This window comes from Merops nubicus, unplaced genomic scaffold (genome assembly GCF_000691845.1).
Source record: "Merops nubicus isolate BGI_N331 unplaced genomic scaffold, ASM69184v1 scaffold27787, whole genome shotgun sequence".
Taxonomy (NCBI): domain Eukaryota; kingdom Metazoa; phylum Chordata; class Aves; order Coraciiformes; family Meropidae; genus Merops; species Merops nubicus.
The window spans coordinates 361-14887 of NW_008618770.1; the positions used below are offsets into that span (position 1 = coordinate 361).

General features: G+C 49.2%; 1 protein-coding gene across 1 annotated transcript in view; it reads left to right on the plus strand.

Moving 5' to 3' along the window:
* Window positions 1-1315: 1315 nt before the first annotated feature.
* LOC103776077 (histone deacetylase 4-like) overlaps window positions 1316-14527 on the plus strand; it is a gene marked incomplete at both ends in the record, with an annotated part of 13331 nt that continues 119 nt past the window's right edge. The window contains 7 exons of the mRNA XM_008943570.1: window positions 1316-1448; window positions 1908-1963; window positions 2563-2650; window positions 3517-3636; window positions 4955-5052; window positions 12726-12848; window positions 14511-14527. The exon at window positions 14511-14527 is cut by the window's right edge and continues 119 nt beyond it. Coding sequence (XP_008941818.1) covers window positions 1316-1448; window positions 1908-1963; window positions 2563-2650; window positions 3517-3636; window positions 4955-5052; window positions 12726-12848; window positions 14511-14527 — 635 coding nt within the window. The remainder of the gene's footprint in view (window positions 1449-1907; window positions 1964-2562; window positions 2651-3516; window positions 3637-4954; window positions 5053-12725; window positions 12849-14510) is intronic.

The window sequence follows — 14527 nt, forward strand, 5'->3', positions numbered from 1 at the left end:
TGGAGGGCTGTGGTGGGATCAGTCCCATCTCCTGCACGTGTGCAGGAGGGATCCAGGACTCCTGGAGGTGTTGGCCATGGCTCAGGCTGCATTGCACTTCTCTTCCCATGTTGCTGCCCAAATTTGTGGGAGTCCAGGGGAGCCCTGGTAGCACAAGCAGTGATGGTGGGGCCTTCCCACCACTGTGGTGGCTTTCCCAGGGTCTGAGACAATGCCCACATCTTGGCAGCATCCAGGAGATGGCTTTTTGGTTGTTCTCCAGATGCTTTCTTGGTTTATTATGACTTCAAAAACATCCTCAAGGGAGATGCTGCCAGGAGCCAACCCTGGAAACAGGCCTGGGACCTTTTCTACTGGCTTCAGCACCGCAGTGAAGGAGGTGGATCCATCTCCTGGGTGGTGACTTGGATCTCCCAGCAGCTCAGTGAGCAGACTGGATGGCAGACAAAACAAATCCTCTCCTCCTCTCCTTCTCCTTGGCCATGGTTTCCATAAATACACAGAGGAACGTGTGAAAAATAGCTGGTGGACCTTCTGAGGTGTTCCTCAGCCAGCCATAATCCCCAGGTAGATGTTGAGGGTCACTTGGGCAGGCACCTTTTGAGTGTCCATCATTAAACATCCTTTATTATAGTCTCTTTAATTATTTTATAGACTCAGTGAATGATTTTGGAGACCTTTTTCATTGCCCTGGGGTCAGTTTCCTCCAGCAATGAAAGAGAAATACTGATGCATGGTGTTGGGAGGAGACACCTGCAGATGAAGAGAGAAGGGGACCTCACAGGGACCTTCCAATACCTGAAAGAGGCCTCTAGGAAGGCAGGGGAAGATCTGTCCTCAAGGGTTTGTAGCAGCTGGACAAGGGGTAATGGTTTGAAGCTAGAGAAGTGGAGATTGAGGTGAGAAATGAGGAAAAAGTTCTTTAAGATGAGGGTGGTTGATGAGTGGAACAGGTCACCAGAAAGGTGCTGGAGGCCCCATCCCTGGAGACATTCAAGATCAGGCTTGATGAGGCTCTGAGCAACCTGACCTAGAGATGTCCCAGCTTGGTGTAGGGGGTTGGACTAGATGGCCTGTAGAGTCCCCTTCCAACCCATTCTATGATTCACAGTGCTTGAGCTGCCAAATTTGCTCCTCTGACCCTTTAGCTGTTGCAGTTGGTCACCTCTTGAGGGTCCTTTGGTTGGGTGGACACTCGTTGGGAGTCAACACCTTGAGAACAAACACCTTTCAGTTTAATCCATGTCTCATTTAATCCACGTGGATGACTTTATGAACCATGGGTCTCCCTTGGGCTGTGCTCACCCCTCCTGAGGGTGGTCCTTGTGTGTCTCCTGCAGGTGGACAGTGACACCATCTGGAACGAGGTCCACTCCTCCGGGGCCGCTCGCCTGGCCGTGGGCTGCGTCATCGAGCTCGTCTTCAAAGTGGCCACGGGGGAGCTGAAGGTGGGTGTGGAGACAACCCTGGTCTTTGACTCCTCTCAGGAGGTCCTGGTAGCTCTGTTTTCAGCAGAAACATCTGGCTTCAGTCAGAAGAATCTTGGAGGATCTCAGCAAGTGAGCGAGAGGGCTCCTGGTCAATGTTCTTGAACTCCTCCAGCCTTATCTGAGGGGCTTGCTGTTGCCTTCAGCTGGGCCAGTGACCTCATGCAGCATATTTTTCCTTCCCCCTTGAACAGAAGGAGACATCCTCCTGACCACTTCCCATAAAATCCCCATGGGTGGTCGTTTCCTCCTTCCAAAACGAGCGAGAGCGTCACCCCCAGCTTGTGAGAAGACCCTGGAGAGACACCAGAGAGTCCCCCAGCAGAATGAACCCCTCTGGCTGAGAGCTCTGCATCCCTCTGGGTGCAGTGAAGGTGGTTTCCTGCCTGACCTCTTGGTTTTCTTCTCTGTTGTGTGTAGAATGGATTTGCTGTCGTCCGGCCCCCGGGTCACCACGCCGAAGAGAGCACCCCCATGTGAGTCCCCCTGGGGGTGCTGGGGCACCTCCCTTTGGGGTGTTTGCCCCTTGGGTGGTCAGCACGTGAGGGAGGTGGTTGGTTGGGTTGTCCTGGCAGAGTTTCCTCCTTGGTGATGCAGTCAGAGCTCCCATGAGTTCTTGGGAAGAGGGGCAAGCTCCTGCTCGGTGGGTCTTTCAGCACTCTTTGGTGGGAGATGATTGCTCGCTGCCCAGGTCCCTTTGACCCAACGTTTTGAGGCCTCTCCAAGTGTGTCCACTCCCCCCCCAGCCCATGCACCATCGTGCTCTGGCCCTGGGTCACACCCATCCCAGCATGGGGGGGTTGGGAGGAACCTCTGGAGGTCACCTCATCCCACCCCCCTGGCTCCAGCAGCTCACCCAGGGTCACATCCAGGTGGGTTTGGGATCTCCAGAGAAGGAGACTCCACAACCTCTCTGGGCAGCTGCTCCAGGCTCTGCCACCTTAACAGCAAAGAAGTTTCTCCTTATGGATTTCCTTTCCCCCTCCCAAAGTTCTCTCCTAGATGATATTAGGACCAAGGCAATCTATAATTAACACCCCATCTCTTCTTACCTCACCCTTCTCCTCCCCTCCAGGGGTTTCTGCTACTTCAACTCCGTGGCCATCGCAGCCAAGCTGCTCCAGCAGAGGCTGAACGTCAGCAAGATCCTCATAGTGGACTGGGTGAGTCAAGGCCAGTCCTTCTCCTCCAAGGGTGGGCAACCACAAACCCTGCTGGCTTTTGGGGAGTTTTTTGGCAGAAGGTTTTGAGCTCAGCTCTTAGGATCCATCCCAGCTTTCTTTTCGAGGTGTGAGGAAGACTGAGAGGGATGGGCTGCCTGGCACAGCTTGACCCTTGGGTGGGATGGTCTTAAATTTGGATTTAAAAGCAGATAAAAAGTGTTTCTGTGGCTGGGATTGCCTTCAGGTTGGTGGCTGCTGGCCAAGAGCTTTGAGGAGAGTGCCACAAATGCCCCGTGGGCAAAACCCACAAGTTAAAATGGATCTGTTGGTCTTTTTGACCTACTGGGTGAAGAACTTTTTCCTCACTTCCCACCCCAACGTGTTTTCATGGGTGGAAGGGGAATTTTGGATACCCAACCTGCTCACAGGGTGCTCCTGCACCAAGCAGCAACGCCAGAGGGGATCTGGGTGGTGGGTTTGTGCCATTTAACCTTGTTGGGTCCAACAGAGCTTTGTTGGGCACTTGGAACAGCAGATTCGTTGGTCCTGTAGACCAATGAGAGGTGCAGATTTAGGGGGGCTGATAGAGTCTCTCCATCCCTCAAGGCTGCATGTAAATCCAGTTCTCTCCACCCAAGTTACTGAACTTGGTTTTGGTGGACACTCATGTCTGTCCCAGGAGCATGACCTGAAGCCAGGTGAGCAAAGCAGGTTGCTCTCCTTGCCCACAAACTGCTTCAGCTGGACCAGAGAAAGTCCAGGAGGCACCACAGCAAAGAAGACCCCCTCCAAATCCCAAAGTGATGGCTTTAAACTGAGTTTTCCCTGAGGTAGAACCTCACAGGGTGCAATCTCTGTCCCCACAGGATGTCCACCATGGGAATGGCACTCAGCAAGCTTTCTACAACGATCCCAACGTTCTCTACATTTCACTACATCGCTATGATGATGGGAACTTCTTCCCAGGCAGTGGTGCTCCTGATGAGGTAAGAGCAGGGAGCAGCAGAGCATCCATCCAGGTCTGACAGGACCTGCTCAGGGGGGTGCTGCAGAGATAATGGTTGGACTCCATGGTTTTAAAGCTCCTTTCCAACTGTAGTGAGTCTGTAAATGTATTAGAGCTGTGATTCAGCCCCCCAAAATCTCAAGGAGCCTCCAGCAGGCAAGGCTTGGAGAGGAGCTCCTGCCACTGCTCCCACCCTCAGGCTTTCTAGTGTCCCTTTGGGTCTGTTTGGGGTCTTCTCCTCCAAGTCTTGGCAGCCACAGGGGGTGTGTCCTGGCCTGGGAGCTGGCAGGAGATCCCCCACCTTGGCTCATGAGCAGAACAGGAGTCAAGGCAGGCAGGTTCTCCAGCTGGGGAGACCTTTCTCCCTCAACTCTGGATGCTCCTACACCCATCGTGTCCTTCCTTTCCCTCCAGGTCCTTCTAGAGGGATTTATCCAAGGGAATTTATGTCAAATATGAAGTTTCCTGGGCATGCAAAGGTCTCAGACCTACTTTTTTGCTGACCCTTTGAAATAATCTAGTCATCTGGCTGGCAGAACATCTAGTGTGGCAAGGAGATGCTAAAATATACCATCCACTCTGTATTTAACCATTTATAGTCATTTTTAAGTGTGTCATTCCACACTGAATAAAACAGAGAATACAAAATAAATTCAGTGAGAGCCACAGATGGATCAATAACCCCCCGTGGCTGGAGGAACCTCCTGTGGTCTTCTAGCAGCAGCATTTGCACCAACACAACCAATAATGTCCAATAAAAGCCCTGCAGCTTCCTCCAACCTAAATTGTGCAAAGGTGGAGCTGGACTGAGGTTTAAATGACAAAAATCTCTTCTCTGTGGATCCTGGTTTTCCCCAGCAGAGGGGGAGCTCGCTCTGGTTAAAACTCTGGGGTTTTTTTTTCCCCTCAGTTGCAACTGTGGTGGAACACAAAATATGCTTCTGAATGAGGCTGAAAGCAAATCTGTGTGTAACACACCCTCTGGAAAAGAGGAGGAGGGTCCAGCTGATGATGAGAGTGTTTCTTGGGTGAGCAACAGCCAAATATTGCTGGTCCACAGCTCCCATGAAGACCAGAGCTTGGAGGAGCTTTTATTTTCACTGTTTTGGGGACCAAGTTGCTCCAGAGGAGCTTTATTTTCAGTTTTATTTTGGGGGCCACGTTGCTTCAGAGGGAAGAATTAACCTGGCTACCACCAAGGTCCATATTCAGCTGGAAGAACAGTGAGAAGACAGAGACATGATGCCAGAGTTCACTGTTTCTCTGGGTGTAATTAAAGTCCCATCTTCCTTTCTCAGGTTGGCACAGGAGCAGGAGTTGGTTTCAATGTTAACATGGCCTTTACTGGTGGCCTTGATCCACCCATGGGAGACACAGAATACTTAACTGCTTTCAGGTAATATTGACCTTTTTCCTCTTAAAAACATATTTTCTCACCTCACCTGGGTTTCTTTGTCCTCCTTCTTCTTCAGCTTCTCCCTTGCTAAGGGTAGACATGCAAGATTTACATCTAGTTGCAGTTATTTTATGAGAACCATGACAGAAATGAGGCTGAATGAAGCAAACAGGATATTTCTGGCTGGAAAAAGTGTGCCTGGGGCATTAAGGGGTGGACTTCCCACTCCTCAGCACTGATGGATGCATGGACATCAAATGTCAGCTGATACAACTAAGTGCTTGAGGTTTGGGCTGCTCTTTGGGGTGACTGTTTCTATGGGTAGACCCACCTGGATGGGGAGAGGAACCCAGAAGAACTTTTGAACAAGCCATGAGGAGTTGAAATTGGGGAGTGGAGCTGCCCTGTGGCTTTGAGACATCATTGCTGTGGTGATGGTCCCTCACTTTTGGGCCAGTTGGCCATGGAGCCCCTTCCTTGGAGGAGATCTGCTCATGGCTTGCACCACAGCTCACTCCCAAGTGGAGCTGGCAAAGGGATGCAGCCTTGTGTTGATGAGCTTCAGGTTCTCTTATTATTCACCCAAGACACCAAAGATGCATCTCCCAAGCAACTGGAAATGGAAAGGACCAACCTGGTTTGTGCTTTTCTTCCTGGGTTCTGGTTTCTCCTCAGAAGCAGCACGTTGTGTGTTGCTCATCACTCCCTCTCAGAGTGTGAATGAAGGTCAGCAGAGCTGTGGGGTGGGATTCTTGTGTTGCTGAGGTGTCCTCCTCCATCAGCAGCAGGGGTAAAGCCAGATGTGAACCCCTCTGCTGGGTGGCACAAGCATACCCCCCCCCAAAAAAAGTGGCATCATTTGAGTCTCTGAATGGAGCCAGGGGTTGAAGCCACTTGTTGACTTCCTTGCTGGTCTCCCTGACCTGCTCAGAGAGGGGGGTGATACCTGAGGATCACAGGGAGGTGTCTGCAGGGAATCATTTGGTCTGGTCCTCCTTTTCCTCCTCATCTCAGCATCATCAGAGGAGGGGTGTGGAGCAGAACCCCCATTAGCTGGGCTGCTGTCCCACACCCCCAGGTCGTGGTCTGTCTGAGCAGGGTCACTGCCAGACCATGGGCTGAACATCATCTTGCTGCTCTGTTTTGGGCAGAATAGCCCAGGGAGGTGGTTCTGCATCCTTGGGGGCTTTGCTGCAAGCCTGCAGTGATGAGTTTGCCTCCCAGAGCTGCAGGGAATGGGAGGAGGAAGGTGTTAAAATGATGGAAGCAACAGGATAACAAGATGAGGTGAAGCAGAGGATTAGAGGAGAACTTTTAAGTGAAGCTGTGGTGAATAGAGGCCAGGCTGAGACCACACTTTCTGATACTCCTTCCAGGAGAAGGAATATGATTCTCTGACCTGCTGGATGTAGAGGCTTTATTTTTCTTAGAGCCTGCCCTGTTCCACCCCCTGCCTCCCCCCTGTTGTGGGTCCAACCTCTCCAACTGGCATCTTTTTTAACCCTCACAGGTTGAAGCTGTTTTGTGTCCCAAACCCCAGATTTAGTGCACTTCTGGCAAGCACCCCTGTATAAATTCAGGCAGCAAGACCCTGGCCAGAACAGGGGATGTGAATTTCTGGGGAGAGGCAGATGGAATATCACCTTCATGGAACAATGTTCTCCTCTCTCCTCCCCCGTGGAGGTGTTTCTAGCCCCTTCTGCTGAGTAAGGAGAGCTTTGACTCTTCAGCCTGCCATTAAAAAGCCTTCAAAGAGCATATCCCATTTAAAAGGACAGCCAGAACGAGCTGTCATTTGTCTCCAGGCTGTGTTCCTGTCAAAGGAAAGCAAAGAAGTGGAAAGTGGAAGCCTGTCCCTCCCAGCAGCCAGCAAGAGGGATCCATCTCTTCATTAGGAAGAGTGACACACTCACTATTAAACATTAATTGAGATTCAAGGCTCCTGGAAAACTCCTCAGGCTGCACAGTGAGACCTTGGCCAAGCCTCTTTTACCAGGCACTGGTGTTCCCCAAAAAGCTGCAGGCTCTGGGCAAAAAGACATGTGCTGGAGCTGGTCACAGAGCTCCTTTTGCTGGGCTTTTTGGGAGGCTGAGGGACCTGCTGGCTCATCCTCTTGGGCAGCACCTCCCATTGCCTGCCCCATGTGCACACCTTCAGGCCATAAATTAAACTGGGGAGCTTTATTTTTTTTCATCTGATGCCAAGTTTGCTCATGATAATCCATTATCAAGTGACCTTTTTAAATCTTAACCAGCTTCTTGGAGAAACATTTTCTTCCCCCCCACCCCCCCCCAAATCTTTCTATTGATTTTAATGTAAAATAACGCTTTGAAGTTGGCAATTTATAGTCCCCAGAGAGTTAGAAAGTGAAGGGAATGGGTCATATATCCTTTTTTTCCCCCTCTTTTCTTGCTTTAGCCCCTTGAGACAATACATGCCTTCAAGGCAGCACCTTGTTATTCCACCCCATCGAATGCCACGTTGCATTTGCTGGGGATCAAACCTAAGATGAAGAAAAGATAAGAAAATTGGCCGTAATGAACTCCAGAAGCAGGAGGCATTTTCACCATGAACTTGGAAAGTCACAGTGGAGAACTGAGCTTTAATTCAAACCAGTCCAAATGCCAAACTCTGAGGCTTTGAAGTCTGCGGAGGAATCAGTGGAAATCCTTTGAGCTAGGCAAAGATACTGATATACTTTTTCTTCTTTTTTTTTATTCCCCCTTCTTTTTCTTTTCCCTCCTCCTTTTCTTTTTTTTTTAAGCCTTAACTCTTCACATGCTTGTGAGTTTTTAGGGGAGAAAACCCTGTTTCTGTGGAAAAAAAGGCAAAATGAGCACCACGCTCTTCAGTTTTTGGGGTTCTACTTCAGGGTGAGCTGCTGTGTTGATTTGATACAACCTTGTGCTCTAATGAAATCATAACTGAGATAATGATCCTCAGGGATTAGTCTTTTGAGGGGTGAATAACTAAATCCCACTGCAAGTTCTCATCTCCCCCCACTGAAAACTTATTTCAGGGTCGTTTTGCTCTTTCTGAAGAGGGGGGTGAGAACTTTCACTGGGGATTTTTCTTTTCTCCTGAGGATTTCTCCTCCAGGCACTGGCTGCTGGTGGTTGGAGAGGACCACCTGACCTCTTCGTGGTCAAAAAGTGAGAAGAGGAGTTCAACAAGCCAAGCTGAGAGCACTTTGTCCCTTGTTGTCTTTATAAGCCAGGGCTGAAATCACAGCTGCCCAATCTCGAGGTTGGATTCAGCAGGAAAAAAAAGCTGAATTTGGGGGTTTTTTTTGGGTTGGGGGGGAATAGGGTGGAGTCCCCCCCAGTCACTGATAAGATGTGCAGGAGGGATTTGGGGGATTCACTGCAAAAAAGTGCCCGAGACAACCTGACCTTGTCCCAGGGTTGGGCAAAGGGCCCGTGGCTGAACTCAGCCCCCAACTATGAGGGCAATCCAGATTTCCCAAATTGGGCAGAAACAGCCTCATATCTAGAGGGGAAAAAAGGCAGGGAATAGGATTTTCAAAGTCCTTAGCTCATCAAAACGTTACTGGAATTCATTGCTGTTGTTGTGTAGTTATAGAAACAAAGAGTTGTAAAAATTCAGGGAGTTTTGTTGGGTTTTTTTTTTTCAGCTCGTTCCCTCTCACGCAGGAGCAGCAATTACTTAGTGAAATTAAATTCTTTTTCCTCTGAATTTACTCTAAGAATTTTTCCTCTGAATTTCCTCTAAGAACACTTGCCTGCTGATTCCAGCAGTCCTGTTGTCTCATACAGTGTTTTTCCCCCCCCGTCCTGAGGTCTCCTCCCCAGTTAAAATTCTCTATACAGCTTGATTCTCTTTTAGTTTTATTATTTCAAACACCTAAAGAACCAAAAGCCATGACTGTGTTTGAAAGGTGCCTCCTCCTGCCTCCCTTGGAAAGCATGAAAGGGGTTCAGGAGCCAATTTGGGGGAGGATTTGGGGTATCTGAGGAGTGAATTAAAGGAGGGGGGGTGGGGAAGATGATGCTGATGATGTTTTGCCTGGGATGGTTGTTGCTGTATTTTAGATTTCATGCTCTCCCCACCCTGATTTGGTCCCCAAACTCCGAATCCCTTTTGACAGAGTAAATGACTGTGGAGGTGGCTGCTTGGAGAAACAAAGCCCAGAGTCTTCAGGAGGCTGATTAGCCTTAGGAGGAGTGGAAAACGTTTTGAGATCTATATATCTCTATAAAAACAACCAACAGCAGGGAAAAAAGTCTTTGAAAATAATGCTCAGCCTTCCAACTTTCACCAATTCACTCACCACAACTGAACACTGGGGGGGGAAAAAAACCCTCTGCAGAATTATTTCATCTCCCTGCCCTTCGTTAGGTGTTTAATGGGTGAATTGGCTGATAACAGGCTAAAAATTATTCAGTCTTCTGGAAAATGAGGTATTTGGAGGTTTTTCTCTCCCCCAGAGCACAGTGAGCAGTTTTTGCTGGGTGTAGCCATCAGGGTTGTCCCCTGTGTGGCTGTCCAGCTTAGCTGCAACCCCAGCCCAACAAAAGGATTGGCTTTATTTTTAAGCCAGCAAAACAACCCTCTCAAATTTAGGAAATTTCCAGGGAACCCTTAAAAAAAATTCCACTTGGTTTGAAGGGATCTTCAGCATCCTGAATCCTCAGTGGATAACCACAGCCACCTCAGATATCAGCTAAAAAAAAACCCCTCCTAGATAAAACTTCTCACCTTCTGGATGGTAATTGAAATTTTGGGGGGGTTTATGGTGCCACCAGGGCAAAGCCATAGGTTGGTGGTTGCTGTCAGCTCTTGGGGACTGAGCTTTGATGGGATGGATCTGAGCAAAGATGTTTCCATCCGTGCACAAGATAAATTCAGACCCCAAAATGTGGCTCAGACGTGCCTGAGATGCTGCCCACAGATGGAATCTCAGGAATAGGTTGTTTGAAGTCAGTTTGTTTGGGTCTTAAATGTTCACATCAGTCTTGGGGGTTTTTTTTGTACAATTAAAAGGACAAAGGAGGGAGTGCTGAGAGGCTGGAGGGGTTTGACCCTCCTGGGTCAAGTTTTCTGGCCAAAGTTGCAGCTGGTTACATCCATGGTGAGCATCAAACAGAGCTGGGGTGGTGGCTTTGGGAGTACTGGTGTGATACTGGAGTTAGGAGGAAGCCTGAAGCAAGTTTTGGGAGTTTGCATTGGAGTGGTGGCCGAAGGGAAAGGGTTCAAGGCTGGTTTTGGGAGTGCTCATGGATTTGTGATGGTGAAGCATCTTAGGTCACCTTGCCCTTCTTCTCCAGCTGCTCCTGACCACTCACAGCTCCCAGGCAACCTCTGGCCAGGCCAGATGTGTGCAGCACCCATGCCATGGGCACAGCTCCTCTTGGGTGGGGGAGCCAGGGGACCTGTGACATGATTCTTAAAGCTCTGAGGGACCTGATAAAAATCTACAGAGCAGCTTTAGGAATTGCTCAAGAGTTGAAGGCCCCTTGCAGCTCTCAGGTCACCTCGTCCTGCACACTCAAAACAACTTCTGACTGTTGTCAAATCCCAACTGATTTACTCTTAACCACCAACTGCTGCTGTTTCTCTCCTGAAATTTCTGTGACAGGGTTCACAGTGCTGCCTGCATGTTGGCCGTGCTCCTAGAGGGTGTCTTCAAACCCTGGTCAGCACGCAGGGACCTTCAGCTGAGCATCACCAGCACCATCCTGCTCCTCCCCAGCCTGTCCCCTTGCTGGGGTGTGTTTGTGCTTGGCCATCACGAGCTGTCCCACAGCCAAGAAATCAGGAGAGCTTCAGGATTTGCCTGGTGTGGGCAGACCACAGAAATCAGAGGCTGGGTTGGGTTGGAAGGGACTTTTGAAGGTCACCAAGTCCAACCTCCCTGCATTGAGCAGGGCCATCTGCAGCTAGACCATGCCCACAGGTTGTGGGGGGCAGGTTTGGGCCAGCTCCTGGTGGTCCTGCCCATCAGCTGAGGGATGAGCAGCTCCTCCAGTCTCATAACTTTGCAAGGGGAAAAAGAAAATCTGATGATTTTAGCAGTTTGCCTTTGGTTAGAAAGGAAAGAGCTCAGCATTTATTTCAAAGCTCAGGAAAAGGGGGGAAAAAAAAACCCCTCTGCCACATGCACTTGCTTCCAAAGTGCTGCTTTAGTCCTTTGTGAAGGAGGTGGTTTCTCCTTCAAGCCTCTGTGGGCTTCACTGAACAGATTTCTGTTGACTGGGAAGGCATCAGCAAAAAACTGTTGCTATTTTGTCTTCCTGATGCAATCATCTCCCTGAGGGAGAAACTCTACAGCAATCAAAATGGAGAGGGCATTTTTAAGGGAAAAAAATCACAATTCCTCTGTTGGATTTGGGGAGAATTAAAAGAAATGAAAAGAAAAGTTCCTTTTTTTGCCTGGGTTTCTGTGTCTGCCTCCAGAGAGTGGCTGGTGGGGAGGTGGCAAGAGGCTGTGGGGTGACTCTGGCAATTAGCTGGCACACAAATCAAAGCTAGAAGGCTTATTTTTTTTTGGATTATGTGGTTTTTGAGGGCCTGGCCCAGACCTGTGGTGTTCTAGATGTCCAGATCAGTGATGAGAATGGATGTTCCTTGATGGGTTTGGCCAACAGTGGAGGCAGCTCGTGTGGTAGATGTTGATCCCCCTTAAAAATGAGCTCTGCAGGGGGCAAAATGGTGTGAGCTCGGATCTGAAGAAGGTTTCTTGTGGCTTTTTAGTAGCATTGCACCAAAAGATGTGAATTCTCATGGGTATCTTGATAGCTGTTGAGCAATCTCAGCATTCAAGAGACATTTCTGGGCTCTTTGTGGGTTTTTGGGGGATCCCATCACGACTGTGCTCAGTAAAAGTGAAGTTCTGGGGTGTGCAGAGGTCTTGGCAGGTTCATGGGTTGGGTTATGAATAACCACAACTCATCCTGTTGAAAATTAACCTTGCCAGTAGCTGTTCCTGGGGTGGGGGAGTGGGGAAACGTGGTCCTCTTCAGCACCAGCCTTGGTCAGGTTGCCCTAGAGATCCTTCCAAGACACAGTGGGGATGTTTATGGTGGAAAAAAAGAGCAGCATTTGGAAAATACAGCTCCTATTTTAGGTTTCTTAATAACCTGCTAATTGTGGTTATGAAGCAACTCCACTGCTTTCACCTTTTTCCTTGCTGTGATTTCAGCTCTGCCACGTTTGTGCTGGAGCTGTTAGGTGAAGGAGCTCTCGTCCTCTGCTCAACTTTCCAGCTTAGTTGGCATCTGGACGTGGAAATGGGGTGCTTGCAACCTCGTGTAGGCTTTGAACAGAGATGGAGCAGGTTGAGGAGAAAAACCAGAGGGACCACAGCCCTTGTTTCAGTTCAATACCAGCCTTAGCAGGAGGTTTGTTATGAGTGCTAAGCAATTCAGTCCATTATTTTAATTACCAAAACATCTGAGGAGGAGGAACCAGGGTTTGGAGAGGCTGTTGATGGAGAAATGAAGAGACCTCATTGGAAAAAAACAACAGGAGGTTGACTTGAAGACTCTCCAAAGCAGTGCATGGTCTTCACCCAGCCAGGAGTCGGGCGTCCCTACCGTGGGACGACGGCAGGAGTTTTTAAGGAGGGGTTTGTTCAGGATGGTTGAGGGGTTCCTGCTTTGGTTCCAGAGCCCAAGTGACCCCTCTGGCACTGTCTGGACTCTTGTTGCAGAACGGTGGTCATGCCCATTGCCAACGAGTTTGCCCCAGATGTGGTGCTGGTGTCCTCGGGCTTCGACGCGGTGGAAGGTCACCCCACGCCTCTGGGGGGATATAATCTCTCAGCAAAATGTAAGTTGGGGACCTACCAGAGCCTAGAGCCCAAACTGGTGTGAATTGCTGCTGGCTGAGGGACTGGAGTGCAGCGTTGGAAGTGTCTATGAGTTGGGGTCTGTCTTCAAACCTTTTGTTTCATTCCAAACTTAGCGTTTTTCTCTCCATTTCCATGAGTTCTGGCACTGCCCCAGGTATATTTTGCCCTGGCTGGAGCCTTCCTTTCCTTGAAGCCTTTCACATTTGGATTTTGAGGGTAAATAATGGATCTGAGGAAGTTCCTGACTCATTTGTTGTCCCCTCTCTGCAGAAAACAGCCACTGAATTAGAGCCTTGTGCTTGGTTTTCCTCCCAAACCCCAGGAGGAGGCAGGGCCAGAGCTCAAGTGTCCCTTGCTCTCAGTGCTACCAGATTTCCAGTTCCTCCTCAAAATGGGAGCTGAATATTTTTCTTCTCCACCTTTGAAGCAGCTCTGTGGGCTCACAAGAACCTCCTTTTTGGAGCCAGGGTGTTTTGCACTGCCCAGGAGAGGCACTGAACCCCCCTCCTCTTCCTCACCCCACGTTTAACTGGCCCCTCTTCATTCCAGTCCATCGAGAAGAGTTTTATTCCTTTGCAACAGGATTTTATGATTATTTTTTTTAAGAGCCAGGCAACTTCTTCTCCAAGGTGAACTGCAGAACCTTGTAAGGTAGCTGAGCCTATAAACTTTATATATAAGAATAAAGCAAAATGGATTTACAAGAGACAAGTTATTTAAGCTACCCAGAAACACTCTGTAACGAGGAGATCTTGTTTACCTGCTGGTTGAATTTCCCTTGTTCTGCTGCTCTCCCCAAAGAGGGGCTCAGCCATGAATGTATTTTTTTTATCTGGCTGTTAATTTGCCACTTTTCAAAAGTCTCTGGCCGGGGTGGGTGCAGAACAGAAAGCAGGGGGGGTGGAAATGCTCTAAATTTCCTTCTGTTGGGATTTTATTTCCATTTTTTTTTATCAATTTCCTTTTGGAGGGGGGGGGAAGGTGGCTTTGAGGACAGTTTGGGGTTTTTTTTTTCCATCCTGGCAGCTTGGTTCTGTTTTATTTAAAGGGTAGAAATGTATTGTGTGTCATATGATCAAAGTCTTGGGTGCCCCAGGAATTTTTATAGCATATTATAGACGGGGAGAAACGTCTGTTAGGAACTAGATGTCAAATCTCTCCGGGGCACTGCAGTGGTGCTGTGACAACCAAAAAAAAACCCCAGCAGCAAGTTTTACTCATTTCCCCTTTCCCTCCCCCAGCAACTCCTTTGACTTTGCATCTTCCAGAGCAGGGCAAAAAATAAATCCACCTCCTCCCACCTTCTTCTATAGGAAGATGAATTCGGGGTGCCGAGGAGCTGGGGGGAGGATGCTGGAGCCTCTCACCTGGGCTAAACTCCAGCTTTGAGGAGGGGTTAGGGGGGGAACAACCAGCCAAGGAAGCGTGGCAGGAATTCTACAGCCAGCCCATTAACATCCAACCTGGCTTCTATTACCCGTTGAGCCCTTGCAGCCCCCTGGGGGTTTTTTAATATGATGTAATTCCTGTCTGTAATTCTTTGATCCTTCGCCAGGAGCCCGATTCCAGCCGTGGCCTTTGCCCTCCTCTTGCATTTCCTTTTTTTTTTGTTTTTTCCCCCCCCCCCCTTCTTACTCGTTACAGGGTTTTGTGCTCCTACC